The following is a 15,145-nucleotide window of genomic DNA, read 5'->3' as shown; positions in this document are numbered from 1 at the left end:
CCAGATCTGGCTGGAAAATGCCAGATTTGTGAATTACCAACCATTTACGGTGATGGCGTAGACTATTGTGACAGATTCCGGCTACCACCGATGATGGCCGTCAAAATCTTACAAGTATGGGTGGATGAAGGTGTTTTTGTTAATTTTTAAACTTTTTTCTGAGAGTATTTGATGGAATTAATAAACTTAAGGGGTCTAAAAGTAATTAAAAAAATAGACTAATATTTCTCAAAGGGTATTCTAGTCTTTTTACTAACAAAAGGTACCTGTTTATCATTTTGAAACCTTTTGGGTACCAATGGGTGTTTCGCCAAACCCCAAAGATTATCCTACTTCGTAACTATTTTATCATTTTATGTTTCTTATATGTAGTGACAGCGTGGTGAAAGCGTGGTCACGCGGTCACATGCCCTATATCATATTCACATCATGTACCACAGAGACAGACCCATGACTCAGCATATTTTCGTTTATTGATGCGGCGACGTTTGATTTGTTTTCCACACGGATATCCCTGCAAGGCTGCAACAACCCAAGCGGCCACTCTGTAATCATAAATCACACACAGTGCAGAACCATAACCATTCTAAAATCGAACCCACCGACGATTCTCACTTGCCAAGAACTTTTCTACTGAACGAACAAAGAAACAAACATGATACAGCTCTTGTACACGGTAATCTTTTCGGAAATGGCGTTGATCATGACTCTGCTGTTCAAGACGCCTTTGAGAAAGCTGGTGATAATGGGCCTGGATCGGGTCAAGCGAGGGCGGGGCCCCGTAACGGTGAAGACGGTGGGTGCTACTATATTCGTTGTGCTCATATCCAGCGTTTATAGCATGGTCAAGATCCAGCAACGCACGCTTGAGGCTGGTGCCGTCAATCCAACTGACCAGGTCCTCATGTCCAAACACATGCTCGAAGCTTCTCTTATGGGTAATTCTTCTATTTTCCTGTCCAATAATTTGATTTATTCTTTAATGTGGGAGAACTGTTAAATTCAGCTTTTGCTTGATCTTAAAATTGGAGGACTTTTTTATGTGCTTGCTCTAGCTGAAAAATCAATTAAATTAAAGAACGGTGACTGTCATTCTATTTGCCCTCCTTATGTTGCAACTCGATACTGTATACATAAACTGTTTAAATCCCTGGAACCCGCTAATTCGAAACGGGATTCTGCAGAATCCATATTTATGAAAATCTAGTATCCTGTAGGTGGCCCTGATTCTCGAGGAGCTGAACCTCGATTTTGTGCCCATTAAAGATTTCAAACTGTATCATACTTGAATTTGCGACATGTTATGGCTTGTCAATAATTCAATGTTAAGAACATGTTGGTTTTAGTATCAATTTTTACCCTCCCTGTAGTTTAGTGTTTCATCTATTATAATTTTTTACTTCATTCTTTTGAAGCTCTCAGTGTATGGGAGAGTTATTTATTCATATTCGTTTTCTTTTTTCGTGTGTTAAATTTAGTCTCTTGTCTTCATATTATTGTTGTTTTGAGGATTATAAGTAATCAGTGAATGCTTGAAATAATATTGCCTTGCGCCTTGGTACTAGTGTCTAAATTGCTTTATTGCAATTTAGTTGATTATTGACTGTTGTCATATGTAAAGCTAGTTCTATCATTCGAAACTTCTGCTTTCAAAAATTAGTGCTGTGCTCTTATAATTGTGCTTCTGGTCATCACCTTTGTTACTTCTTGTGTTTGATTGTGATACAAATTGTTGCTTGCAGGATTCTTGCTATTCCTCGCACTGATGATAGATAGATTACACCATTACATTAGAGAACTTGGATTACTCAGGAAAACCATGGAAGCTGCAAAAAAGCAAAACAGGAGTTATGAAGAAGGGAAAAATGCAAATGCAGATGAGCTTAAAGGCTTGGAGAATGAAATTACTAAATTGAAGACAAAGATCAAGAAGTTGGAATCTGAACACGAGACAAAAGGAAAGGAATGCAATGCCTCTAAAGCTGAAGCAGAGGCGCTAAAAAAGCAATCTGAAGGATTCCTTCTCGAGTATGATCGCTTGGTAGAAGAAAATCAGAGTCTTCGTAGCCAGTTAGAGTCAATTGATCAAAGTGTGTCACAATCAGATGGCAAAAAGAATATGTGAGGAGCCAAATTCGCAACAGTGAACTGTTATTATCTTGTTTTGTCTGTATGAGAGTACTGTTGGATGGGGCTTATAATCAGTTGTAGCTGAGTGGCTACATGATGCCTTATGTATTGAGAGAGTGAATATAGGGACTGCTTACCGCAATCAATATATAACTAAACTTGTTTGTCCTTTTAATTATAGTTTTCTTTCCCATAATTTTGAAATTCAAATAGTAGATCACTCTTTTTCCAAACAAATAGATTGGGTTCCTTGCAGCCTCGCATATGGAGCACTGATGGTAAGAATCTGTGTGGCAAAAAAATTTCATCAGATGTCACTGTCAATTTGTGATCAATAAGCATTGCCCCCAAATTGAGTGATAGTCCCTCTTCTCTGTTTTTAGGATTGCCAGTAATGCATTTAAAACTCAATTTGTTTCTTTAAGCTGTTGGACCCAGAGCAAGCATAGTAAGAGTTTCAAAATGTAATGAAATCCTCCCATAACAAAGAAAATGAGTAACAAGTTTCTTTTAGATATTATGATATAATATTTCTCAAATTACATTAAAATCAAATATATGTTATGTGTGTGAAACACAATCTTGTCTAAAAAATCTTAGCAAGAGATTTGTCACACTTCTTCACATAGGAATTATGTATAATAAGAAAGGAAAATATATATTAGAGAACGAGAAAACAGAAAAAAAATTATTGGGAATTTTTTATTTTTTTGTATTATCAGCTAATCATCAAAGTCTAACAAATAAAACTACTAATACCTTTTATATACACCGACAAACAATAATATAACCAAATCTAAAATAGACCTTGTTAGATAAACCATTTGTCAGTTAAATTAACCTTAATTTACAAATATAAAAAATTAAAAATTAAAGAAAGAAAAGCTCTTTAACTACACAGACAAGTTACGCGTGGTTGGCGGGCACTGGGGTATTCTAGATTTGCACATAAAAAGGTCGATACGTGGCAAAGTTTTTTACAAAGTTACCCTTGTCAAAGATGACCCTTAAGTTGCATATATATATTGATTTCCACATTTTTTATGAGAAAAAAATTAATTGATTTGTATCACAAGGAACACTTCAAAAAGGATTTTGAGGATAAACTATTTTAACACATGAACTTCAAGTATGATAAAATAATGTCAACAAAAGGATCTTTTGTATAGATTAGGTCAGTTCTAATCCATCCAACATCTCTTATTAATGGTCAAGAGTTAGATTACACATTGCTTCTACAACTTCTTCCCATTAATTATCTGCAATTAAATTCTAAGCACTAGAATATCTAAGCAAGTCGATTTTCCCATCAAATTTTTTACAATCTATGCCGCCTATAGTTTAAACAAATCAAAATTAGCAGTTGGCGGCTAAGGTATATGCTCTCAGTTAAATCTAAATTATAAATAAACCATAAACCAATCAGCACACAGTACTCTTATTATCTCTTTCCTTATTCTTCAATGGCACCAAACTCAGCAGCCTTAAAGTTCCTTCTTGTTGCAGGCATTATAATAAGTGTAGCTAATGTTGCCAATGGGCTTTTAGAAACCGATATGACATTCTACTTACATGATGTCTCAGAAGGTCAAAATGCCACATTCTTCCCGGTTGCAGGCATTCCAGGCAAGCTTTGGTCATCCACTCAATTTGGAACCGTTTATGTGCATGATGACCCCATAACAGAAGGCCCTGATCCAAATTCAGCTCCAGTTGCACGCGCACAAGGCATGCACGTTGTTGCAAGTTCCGATGGAACTAGTTCACTTGTCATGATGTCTTTTGTGTTCACTAACGAGGCCTACAGTGGCAGCACTCTTCAGATTTTTGGTACTAATAGGCAGAACGAGGCCGTTAGAGAGGTTCCTGTGATTGCTGGGACAGGGAAGTTTAGGTCTGCAAGTGGTTATGCCATGTTCCAGAAATATATCGATTTTCCTGATGCCTACTCAGTTATCCAATGCTACATTTCCATACATTATAATATATAATTAGAAGGAATTGTTGATGTCTCTTGTTAAGTGATAAGAATTATCTTTTTATAGAATAAACCTTTAGATGCAAATTCCACCTAAAGTACAGTGTGGCTGTGTCTATCAGTAAGAGAAATTAAGAAGAAAATGTTGTCGTGCTTGTGCAACTAACCATTTGGTTAGAAGATGAATAAAATGATGTTGCTTAATTCGTGTTTCGTTTTCATTTTTTTGTCAATGAGTCAAGTGACAACTGAAAACTGTTTGGCTTTATAACTAATTAATCAATTACGAAGGCTGTGCTCCTTTTCAAAAAGTAATGCTAGAACTGGAAGGGACAACGCAGATAAATTGGCCTCTCCTTAAAAGAAATTTTTCATGAGTTAAATCGCTTGGAGTATATCAGAGTGCTGTATCATAAATGTGAGGCAACCCAATTTTACACCTTAAGCTGTAACTGGTAAGGAGCATCAGAGTCTTTCAAGTGCCATTCTTCTTCATATTGTCTTTGAATTAACGATATCCTTTTCAGCTACCCTACCCTTTGGTGGCTGACAAAGCAAATAGCAGGAACAGAGGCAAAGTGAGAATTATAATGTAGAGCTAGCTAATGGGGCTCAATCATAATGATTTTATCTGCTGTTTGAGAAAGTCTTTAAGTCCATATTGGTTAATATTTGTGTAAACGACTTCCCCGGCATTCACTCTGAAAATCCATGCATACATATATATGTTTCCAGCGCTGTACAGAGACCAAATATTACATAAAATCCATTCAACTACTATGCCAATCAAATATTATGACCTTTTCCACGCATTTTTTATTTTTATTTAGATTGGCTACTTTTACTGAAGCCCAAGAGACTACAGAAAATGATACGAGAGAACAATGCTGAATACAGAGAACCCGTATGATCTTTTTGACTTTTTATAATCGATCACCCGAAATAATGTATATAGTAGAAGTTAACATATATACGATATTATACAAATTAATGAACTTGACTATATTGAATGAAAGGGAAGCTCAAAGAGGAGAGTATCCAGCGAATGAATAATCTACTGTATCCCAACGTATCACAATTCTTGGATCCCATCTGCACTGCAACTTATCGCAACATACTAATTTTTACAAAATTAACAGAGTATTCCTATAGAATCGGAGATTAATGTTACTCGTGATGTGAGCCATTGCTTGGGGATTGGTTTCAAAAGTACGTTCCAAAAGTGTGGCTTGTTATAATATTATATTGCAAGCTTCAATTACTATTTATATCAGACTAATATTATAACTTGATGTATGTCCACATACTTTATTGCTAATCGAACGCTGAAATTGTGACAAAACAAGTTCCCATTGGCATTAAGTGATAAAATATTCCCAAAACAATCATCAACTTCAGTCTTCAGCTAATGGATTTAAATGTCTATGAAGTAATAGCAGCATACGACTATGCGAAAGAAAAAGTTATTGACAAAAACTTAAAATCAGAANATTCAAAGAAGTCGCTATAGTGAGATTACAAACAAAAATCACAAACCTCCCTTGGTTTATTCCAAATCGTAACTCCAATTCCAACTATTGCAATTTTATTTTCATATTCCCCCTGAAAGGATTTTAAAATCTATCAAGCATTACCCCATAGCCCAAAGCCGTCTACTTTCTATTAGGGTAAGAAGGGTATGAATGTAATCTTACATATTTTACTTGAACAAAACTTAAAAATGGATCACTAACCTCAGTCTAAGCCACAACCTAAAAATAATCTTTCACTTTCTCTACTAAAGCGAATTTGTTGAGGGAAATCTTCATTCTAGTAGATTGAAAGTGGCTTCTCACTTTCCCTAGTGTTCTGGTACTCTATATGACGTTAAGTATTGTTATGCCGGAAAAAGCAGGGCTGACATGGAGCCTCGTCAGTAAAGGATGGTCAGAGTTCAGAGGGGTTTTACGTCGTCTAGGTGCGACCACGTCACGCCTAGCCCAAGTGGCATGGCTCTTGTCAGTGCAGCATATGAGTGTCAGGCCAGCAAGCAGCTGGAGATCGCCCACGTGTCAAAGCCCTGCTTTAATAGAGGAAATCCCTCAGGCAGGTCATCAATGGGACGCAAAGAAAGGATTTGTACGGCACCTACCCACTTGCAACCTTCATAATCATTACCTTGACCTTTCTCACTATAAATAGAGGACTTCCCTCTCATTTGAAAAGATTAGCTGATTTTACGTTGAAATAGTTCTCTCTCTCTCTTTCTTTATCTCTCTAAACTGTAACCAAGCTTGCTGAACGTGACCTGATCACTCTCTCTTATTAATACAATAGCAGTGGACGTAGGATTCGCTTTAGAGTATCCAAACAACTTTAAATATTGCTCTTCACCTTTTATTTGATTCAATCCCCTCATATCACGTGTGTCTTCTAAGTCATTTTAGCATTTTACACGTGCAAATAGTTGGTGTCAAAATCAAGCATCAACAGTTTGGCGCTAGAATGAAGTCTCTAATTTAGTACCTACTCTTCATCAGAAAAATCTATGACTAATCAGTCCCACAAAAGCAAATGTTTCGCGGTTTCGAATCTTAGCGAACCAATCATGGCAATGAAGAAATCCCCCAGATCCAGGAGGACACTTCTCCCGAAATGCCGCCAGTTCAGCAGAATATCACGGGAGATAATCCTTCAAGCTCACGGCTCGACCCAGCCGTCATGAGTTACCTGGAGAGGTTCAATAATATTGTTCAAACGGTCTGCCAAATGCTAGACCGATTGGATTGGGTCATGCCACGAATCCAATGAAGCAGTGCCACCGCCAAAAACGCCTGCAGGTAGCGTGAAAGCGCGAAAAAGGGTGAAAGCCCATACCGCATGCACTACAGCACGTCAAAGAAAGTGAAAGCAAGTGGCACACAGCGGACCCAATGGCTCTAAAGGACTAGTGAACACCGATCGTGCCCCGGGTAGATTACCCGTGGCATTGCATCTCGGTGATATGTTACAGCATGAGCCATCCCGCGCCACGACGCACGGGCATTCCTATAAAGGTGCAAGGCGGGAAGATTCCCAATATCGCCAGAATGACGACTTTGGTCGTCATCATGCAGGGGATTCCCATCCTTTGCGGGTCGGTTCGTACCACCGCGGAGGTCGGGAAGACTCCCCGAATCACACGATACAATCACACGGCTCTAGCCAGCGTGTGCCGAGATTGGTCGGAGCTTTCAACCTAGGTGAGGAAGAGTCTGATTTGTGGTCTTTCCTTAACTGCAACCGTGAGAGTCGAACCCACGTTGTGAAAAATGATCCGCAGGTAACTCCTCTGCCTCAGACTGAAGAACTACAGCGAGCTTTGGATCCGCTTAAGGCTCAGCAGAATGAGCAAGGGCAGGTTATAGAGGCGTCTCCCTTTTCTCCGGCTGTGTTAACTACCTCTCTCCCATTGAGATTCAGAATGCCCAACATGCGAGATTCAATGTGAATTCCAATCCGTAGGATCATTTATACGAGTTCAACGACCTCATGGAACTCCACCAAGTCTTTGACTTGGAAAAATGTCGTTGCTTGGCAGTAACCCTTACCGCCTATGCCAAGCACTGGTTCAGGTCACTTCCAGTAGGATTAGTCGGCTCATGACCTCAAATGAGCTCGACATTTTTGAGGCACTTCCAAGCGAACAGGAAGTTCTCAATGCCGCTAAGCTACCTGAGCAATATACGGCGGGAGGAGGAATAAACCCCTCTAATCTTATATAGACAGGTTCCATAGGGAGCTCCACAAAGTGGCTCATACTCCTGAAGAGTCTATTCAAACTCTCATCGTTGCGAGAGTTTGCCTGCAGACAAACTTATGGAAGGAACTACAATCTGAGGATGATGATTCCCTCACTCGCTTCTACAACCTTACTGAAAAGTACCTCTGGATCCAAAGTTCTGTGGCAGCTCTTAGTCACCATGACCCCGGTCCGTCGGGCAGTGCTCCCAACAGGGGGGAGAATAGGAGGGCTGCAAAAAGAAAAGAAGTAGCGGTATGAGCCCAAGAAATCTTATGGCCCAGTTCCTCATCTCGATCGCGACAAGAGTCAATACACTCCTCTAAATGCCTCGGTATCAGCTATTCTAGATAAATCAGAGGAGGCCGATTTGCTCAGAGAGCCCAAGCCCATGAAGAATCCCCCCTTAACCAGAAGCAATAAAAAGTACTATCGTTATCATCGGGATAATGGGCACCATACTGATGAGTGACGGGCCCTCAAGCAAGCAATTGAGAACCTCATTAAACAGAGGCACTTCAAAGAGTATGTTAATGACTCAGCTCCCGTTCGGGAGAAAAAATCAAGAGGAACCAGGGAAGAGGCATCATGGTCGCAAAGGTCTCTACAGTGTGGGGATCATCTTTGGAGGACCATATCCCGCGAGGAACTCTTGAGATGCCCAGGAAAGGTATGCTCAGGAAGCCAGTCATGACCCCATAAATGTTATGAGCATGATGCTGCAACCCACCAAGGTTCGCAGAGAGGAGGAAATCACCTTCTCCAAGAAAGACGTGGTGCTATTACATCATCCTCATGAGGATGCTCTTGTCATCACACCTGAAATAGGTCGTTACGAAGTCCACAAGATACTGGTGGACAATGGAAGCGCCGTGAATATCTTATTTCAGCAAGCCTTTGAAAATATGAAACTGGACAAGGCAGATCTTAAGCCCGCTTCTACCCCTTTATACGGTTTCATTGGTGATCATTTGATTCCCAAAGGGATGATCTCGCTCCAAGTCACGTTGGGAGAAATCAATGAGCTGACCAAAATGACTGAGTTTTTAGTAGTAGATTATCCTTCCGCTTTCAATGGCATCTTCAGACGACCTCTACTACAAAGCTTCAAGGCAGTCACCTCAATATACCATCTGAAGATGAAGTTCCCCACCCTAACAGGGATAGAAGAAGTAAGTGGATCTTAACACGCATCTCGCGACTACTATGTAAGGGCAGTGTAGATGGCGTGCAAGGGAAAGGGAGCACCAGTTTGCATCCTTTAGTAGGCAATGGCGATCAGCAGGATCGAGCCACAGTCTGGCGTGAGGATGACATGGATCCTCGCTTCCAGGAATGCCCTCACAATGGGCCGGTCGAGGACCTATCCAAGGTATCGGTCTATCAAAGCGAGTTGACCTGAGTGTTGAGGTCGGAAGTAATATCAACTCTCAGCTCGCCAACGACCTGACAAGCTTTCTTAGGGAAAATATTGACATATTCTCATGGACTCATGCTGACATGGTCGGGATCAGCTCGAATGTTATATGCCATGCCTTGAATATTGATAGTACAGTCAGGCCGGTTCCCCAAAAGAATAGAGCAATGGACTCTGAGTAGTATGCCGCCTTAAAAGTCGAGGTAGATAACCTCCTCTTGAACGGGTCTATCCAGGAGTCACTTTACCCGAGCTGGATTGTCAACCCGGTCTTAGTGAAGAAGCCTACCGACAAATGGCAGACCTGCGTTGACTTCACCGACCTCAACAAGGTTTGTCCGAAGAACAGTTTTCCCTTGCCGAGAATCGATTAGCTTGTCGATGCTACCTCCGAGCATGAGCTGTTGAGTTTTATGGATGCCTACTCGGGATACAATCAGATTTTAATGTACGCGCCAGACGAAGAGCATACCTCCTTTGTTACAGATCGGGGGCTATATTGCTATAAGGTTATGCCATTCGACCTAAAAAACGCTGGGGTGACTTACTAGTGGCTGGTTAACCGAATATTTTCCAAGTAGATCGGAAAATAAGTGGAAGTCTATGTTGATGACCTGCTGGTCCAATCACATGTTGCTTTAGATCACATAACACATCTGAGATGTTCGGTATACTCCGAAGGTACAGAATGAAGCTCAATCCCCTGAAGTGTTCATTTAAAGTATCCTCGGGAAAATTCTTGGGGTAAATAGTTAACCAAAGGGGAATAGAAATTAACCCCGAAAAGATTCAAGCTCTCCTTGATATAAGGAGCCCGACCAACCGAAAACAAGTTTAGAGTCTTAATGGGCGAATAGCGACTCTCAGTCGCTTCATATTAAGAGCAACAGATCGCTGCTTGCCATTTTTCAATATACTCAGGGCCAACAAGAAGTTCGAGTGGACTTCGAATTGCGAACAAGCTTTCTAGAGCATAAAAGAGCACCTCAGAAAGCCACCTCTCTTGTCCAAGTCGCTCCCTCAAGAAATTCTTCTCCTGTATCTATAGTCTCTCAGCATGTGGTTAATGCAGCTCTGATTCAGGAAGAAAACAGAGTCCAATGGCCAGTATATTTCGCGATCAGGCGTCTGGTGGATGCCGAAATGCGGTATCCATAAATGGAGTGATTAGCTTATGCCCTGCTGGTTGCCTCCAGAAAGTTGCGACCTTATTTCCATTCCCACACTATCCATGTATTGACCAACTACCCGCTCAGGCAAGTCCTCCAAAAGCCAAAGGCTTTGAGTAAGTTACTCAAGTGGGCAATGAAACTAAGTCAGTTCGATCTGCAGTACAGACCGAAAGTAACCATTAAAGGGCAGGCTGTTGCCAATTTCATTTCGAAGTTTTCACACCAATCGATTCAGGAATCCGAGCAATAGTCCAGTGAAGTCACTCAGGAAATTATTCAGAATCTATCAACCTAGAGTCTCTATGTCGATGGATCCTCAAACAGGAAAAGGGCTGGGGCAGGTCTTCTCCTCCTTAGTCAGGAGGGGACTCACATCCACAGTATTCTTCGGTTTGGGTTCAAAGCTACCAACAATGAGGCCGAGTATGAAGCACTGCTCGCTGGTCTGCGGTTGGCAAAAAAAATAGGGTCAACCACGATCAGTATTCACAGCGACTCCATGTTGGTTGTTAATCAGATTTTGGGAGAATATCAAGCCAAGGAAGAAAACATGATCACTTATCTGAAGAAAGTTAAGGCCACACTGGAGTGTTTCAAGCACTTTGTGATCGCACAGATTCCTAGAGATAATAATTTTGTCGCAGATGCCCTGGCAAGAATAGCCTCATCGCTGGACTTAGATGCCCCAAAAAGTATTCATGTTCGGTACATGGGGATCCCTAATATTAGCTCGCCCAAATAGGTTGTGGTTACGACAGAATCAATTTCCTGGATGACCCCAGTTATTTAGTATCTCTGAGACGGGACCTTGCCCAATGACAAGGTTCAGGCAAGAACACTGCGAACCAGAGCTACTTGTTACACACTCATAGGAGATAAGTTGTATATGTGAGGATTTAGCGCCCTTCTTCTCCGATGTGTAACCGATGATGAAGCAGACAATATTATGAGGGAGATACATGAAGGGATCTGTGGTAATCACACTGTCACGCGATCCCTCACTAACAAAGTTGTTTGTCAAGGGTATTACTGGCCCTTGCTTCAAGAGGACACCTTCAACTTTGTAAAAAAGTGTGACAAGTGCTAGTGGTTCACAAACGTACCGCGAGCTCTTTCCCACCAGTTGATAACTATGACCAGCCCTTGGCTATTCTCCATGTGGGGAATTGATCTTATTGGAACCATGCCAGTTGGAAAGGGAGGAGTCAAGTATGCTGTGGTCGCGGTGGATTATTTCACCAAGTGGGTCGAAGCTGAACCCTTGGCCACGATCACTACCAAGAAGCTCAAGGACTTCGTCTTCAAAAATATAGTATGCCACTACGGAATTCCTTATACACTCATCTCTGATAATGGGAAGCAGTTTGACAATGAAGAATTCAAGCAGTTTTGCGATAAGGTGGGGATCCATAAAAAGTTTACCTTAGTCGCAAGACCGCAAGCCAATGGCCAGGTTGAAGCTGTCAACAAGACCATCAAGCATACTCTGAAAGCTAAGCTTGGCACTACCAAGGGAAATTGGGTCAACGACCTCCCAAAAGTCCTATGGGCATACAGGACAACTCCGAGAACCTCTACTTTAGAGGCGCCTTTCTCGTTAACATATGGCTGCGAGACTATGATCCCAGTGGAAGTAGGGGCTTGTTCACTTCGGAGGGACCCGTTCAATGAAATAGACAATGAAGCACTTTTGCATGCAAGTCTGGACTTAGTTGAAGAACACCGCAGCAAAGCTCGGTTAAGGATAGCAGCCTACTAGTAGCGTGCGAAAAGATTCTTCGACTCTAAAGTTAGGAGAAGAGACTTTCAGGTCGATGACCTAGTTTTGAAAGAAGTCATTCTCGGTACAAGAGAACCAAGCGCAGGAGTATTAGGACCGAACTAGGAGAGCCTATACCGTATCACTAAGGTGATATAATCGGGGACTTATCATCTCAAAAGGCTCAAAGGTTCCGAAGTACTGCAAGATTGGAATGCTGAGCATCTTCGCCCCTATTATCAGTAATTTCGAACTCACTCTTTTAATTTTCTCGTAAAAATTCCGTTGAAAGCTTTGTAATTAAGATCGCTTTTAACCCAAATTCATCTTGTATAAATGTATGATTTTGTTCCTCACATTGTTTTTATCTTTATGTTTGCATATGTAATGTTTGTGAAGTACGAAAAATTATAAGTGCTCATAAATAATTTAATATCGCAAATAGCTAGAGGACGTCCCCCTGTTCGCATATGTAATGTTTGTGAAGTACGAAAGATTATAAGTGCTCATAAATAATTTAAAAAATGATCATTTTATTCATAAATTTCTAAGTACAAGAGAATATGCAAGGGCATTCAAAAGCAAGGTTATGGGAAAAATAAAGGCAGAAGCGATCATTGGTCTTCGTCCCTAGGCCCTGAAGGTACGACCTCGGTATCTCCAGGTTGGTTGCCAACCACCTAGTCAGCTACTGAGTCCTCTGGGACGTACTCCTCTGGTTGATCCTCTTCCAGGTGAGGCCCTAGACCTTCCTTCTCATCATCGACTCTCGCCATGGAGGTAAGGATCCTTTGGTAATCATCTAGAAGGTCGATGAGGTCCATGGTCAGGTTCTTTGACTGAAGGGAATAAATGGACGGAATCGACCAGTCAGCAGCTTTCCTCTCAATTTCCAATTCTTGTCACTTCATCTCTTCGGTTAATGAAGCGACCTACCCCTAGGATAATTCGAGGTCTGCCTCGAGTGCCCTCCTCTGCTTCTTGGAAGTTTCCCACAACCGAGCTCTCTCTTTCTTCGCCCGCAAGGCCTACTAGGAGTTTGCTAGCAGCCCCAGCTCTTTCTCGCCAGCCTCTTTGGTGAGCCTGGCCACTGTCATTTGAAGTTGTTTAAGCTCTTCTCCCCTCTTCTCCAGCTCGGCCTTCTGGAAGTCCACCGTGTGAAGAGTAGAGTTCCTCTCCTATATGTACTGGTTCGTTTAAACGATGTTCAGGCCCAACTCTTCTTTCGCAGTTGCTAAGTCATGCCTCAGCTACATGTTCTCTTCTTTTAGCTCAAAGAGTCTCCCAACAGCTTCTAGTTGGATCTTTTGTTGGGCCAGTTGCATGACGAGCAAAGATTGCATAGTGAAATAAGCAAGCATTAGCCTGTCTCCTTGAAAAGAGGAAACTATTGGAAAGTCCTTGACGAGGACAAACCATCTTACCTGGCTTTACATTTGAACCGCCCTAATTATCAAGTCCGCAGGGTTGGAGGCCACAAGCTCTTCAAAGACTTTGGCAAGTTGGCACTAAAAAATGGTGAACACCACCGACTGCAGGTGCTTCGAAAGTTTACCCATAGAGTCCAACACTGGTGTGTCAACTCCTGAAGTAGAGGGCATCTTGCGAGCCAGCCCTTTGCCTTCTCTCCTCTCGGAAGTCGCAACCTCCCTTTGTCCCCTGCGCGGACGAACCAGTGTAACTCTGGTTGCGCGGCTCGAGCTCCCTCTTGAGCGAAAAGCCTAATAAGGTTGCGACCTCCTAGGCTACACCCCTAAGCCCTCCAACTCGGACTCTGATTCCTCGGGCTATAACACCCTTTTTTTTTTGGACTTTTGGCCCATGGTCTTCTACTTTGGGCATGCGACCGTAGGCTGAGAAGGTTCTGTTGATTGTTCGGTGGGTAGCTGTGCCCCCACTTGCACTCCTTCAACAAAGGTGTCACTAGGGCCCACCTCGACTGGTTTCGTGGCGCTGACCCGAGGGAAAACAAACCCCATCTCTTTCAACGACCTTGGTACTCTGGGCAGCATATTTGTTGCATGCAAGTACTGTTAGTAAAAGATTTTGCTACATGCAAAAGCAAAAAATTGAAAAGACTGCGAACACTTACGAAGTAAGGGTTCCAAAGTCGCTTCAGAATTGAAGAAGTCGTACTTCCTCAAATTGGCGGTTGTCATGACCAGTTTCACGTCGCGATAGTGATCTAGCAAATTACTGAATGAAACTATTCGGTTGAAGTTAGAGAGGTCTGTCAACCTGGTCGACTTGTTTCCTGCGAAGAGACAAGAAAGATCATTAGAACGTAAATCCCTAAAAGAAAAGAAAAAATTCACTAAGTACAAAAAGGGAAGACCTACTCAGCTCCCTAAAGTGGTAGATGCCATCATAATGGAAAAAGAAAAACTTGGTCTCGTATGCCCCAACATTACTGAGGTAATTGAATATGCCTCCCTCGATCGTGGATCGCTTCAAGAGGTAGTAAGAATCTTTGTCCTTGCTCTTTTTTAAATAGTACGAGCAAGCGAGCTCCAGCATAATCAACTAGCTGAAGCCGTACTCGGCACACGTGATATACATAGCCACGATATCATATATGCATTAGGCATCAGCTGTAAAGGTGCGACCCCGAAGTGATTGAGGATCGACCTAATAAAGGGATGGAAGGGAATTAGTGCTCCGCATTTGAATATAGCTTCAGAGATCATAGCCATTCCCTCTGGTGGATTCCGAGCTGTATGCGACCTGTACCGGTAGACGTCTACGCTAAGTGCATATTAGTCTACTGCCTTGTGCATATTGGTCTACTGCCTTCTATATTTTCTCTCGGGTAGCCACTGACAGAATCTCTTGCGCATGGCCCACTGGGGCGTCCTACGCCTGCGAGCTCATTCCCTTATTTGTTCTGGTCGATATAGGGTCCATCTCTTCTATGATCTGAAAAAAAGGG

The 15,145-nt window shown here is 41.9% G+C and overlaps 2 protein-coding genes across 2 annotated transcripts; both read left to right on the top strand.

Annotated features, from left to right (window-relative positions):
• The first annotated feature begins 431 nt into the window (after positions 1 to 431).
• On the top strand, positions 432 to 2,305 carry LOC116133903 (B-cell receptor-associated protein 31-like). The gene is made up of 2 exons (XM_031419574.1): positions 432 to 938; positions 1,743 to 2,305. The coding sequence occupies exons 1-2, from the start codon at positions 656 to 658 to the stop codon at positions 2,123 to 2,125; spliced, it is 666 nt and encodes a 221-aa protein (XP_031275434.1). The 5' UTR covers positions 432 to 655; the 3' UTR covers positions 2,126 to 2,305.
• A 1,096-nt stretch (positions 2,306 to 3,401) lies between these two features.
• Positions 3,402 to 4,255, top strand: LOC116133886 (dirigent protein 1-like). The gene has a single exon (XM_031419555.1). The coding sequence runs from the start codon at positions 3,594 to 3,596 to the stop codon at positions 4,119 to 4,121; it is 528 nt and encodes a 175-aa protein (XP_031275415.1). The 5' UTR covers positions 3,402 to 3,593; the 3' UTR covers positions 4,122 to 4,255.
• The last annotated feature ends 10,890 nt before the right edge of the window (positions 4,256 to 15,145 follow it).

This window comes from Pistacia vera, unplaced genomic scaffold (genome assembly GCF_008641045.1).
Source record: "Pistacia vera cultivar Batoury unplaced genomic scaffold, PisVer_v2 Contig277, whole genome shotgun sequence".
Taxonomy (NCBI): Eukaryota; Viridiplantae; Streptophyta; class Magnoliopsida; order Sapindales; family Anacardiaceae; genus Pistacia; species Pistacia vera.
This window is presented reverse-complemented; position numbering and strand designations above follow the sequence as displayed.

Coding starts and splice junctions, on each gene's coding strand:
- LOC116133903 (XM_031419574.1), top strand. CDS start 656: ATGATACAGCTCTTGTACACGGTAATCTTTTCGGAAATGGCGTTGATC. Junction 939..1,742: donor GCTCGAAGCTTCTCTTATGG/GTAATTCTTCTA, acceptor TGTTGCTTGCAG/GATTCTTGCTATTCCTCGCA.
- LOC116133886 (XM_031419555.1), top strand. CDS start 3,594: ATGGCACCAAACTCAGCAGCCTTAAAGTTCCTTCTTGTTGCAGGCATT.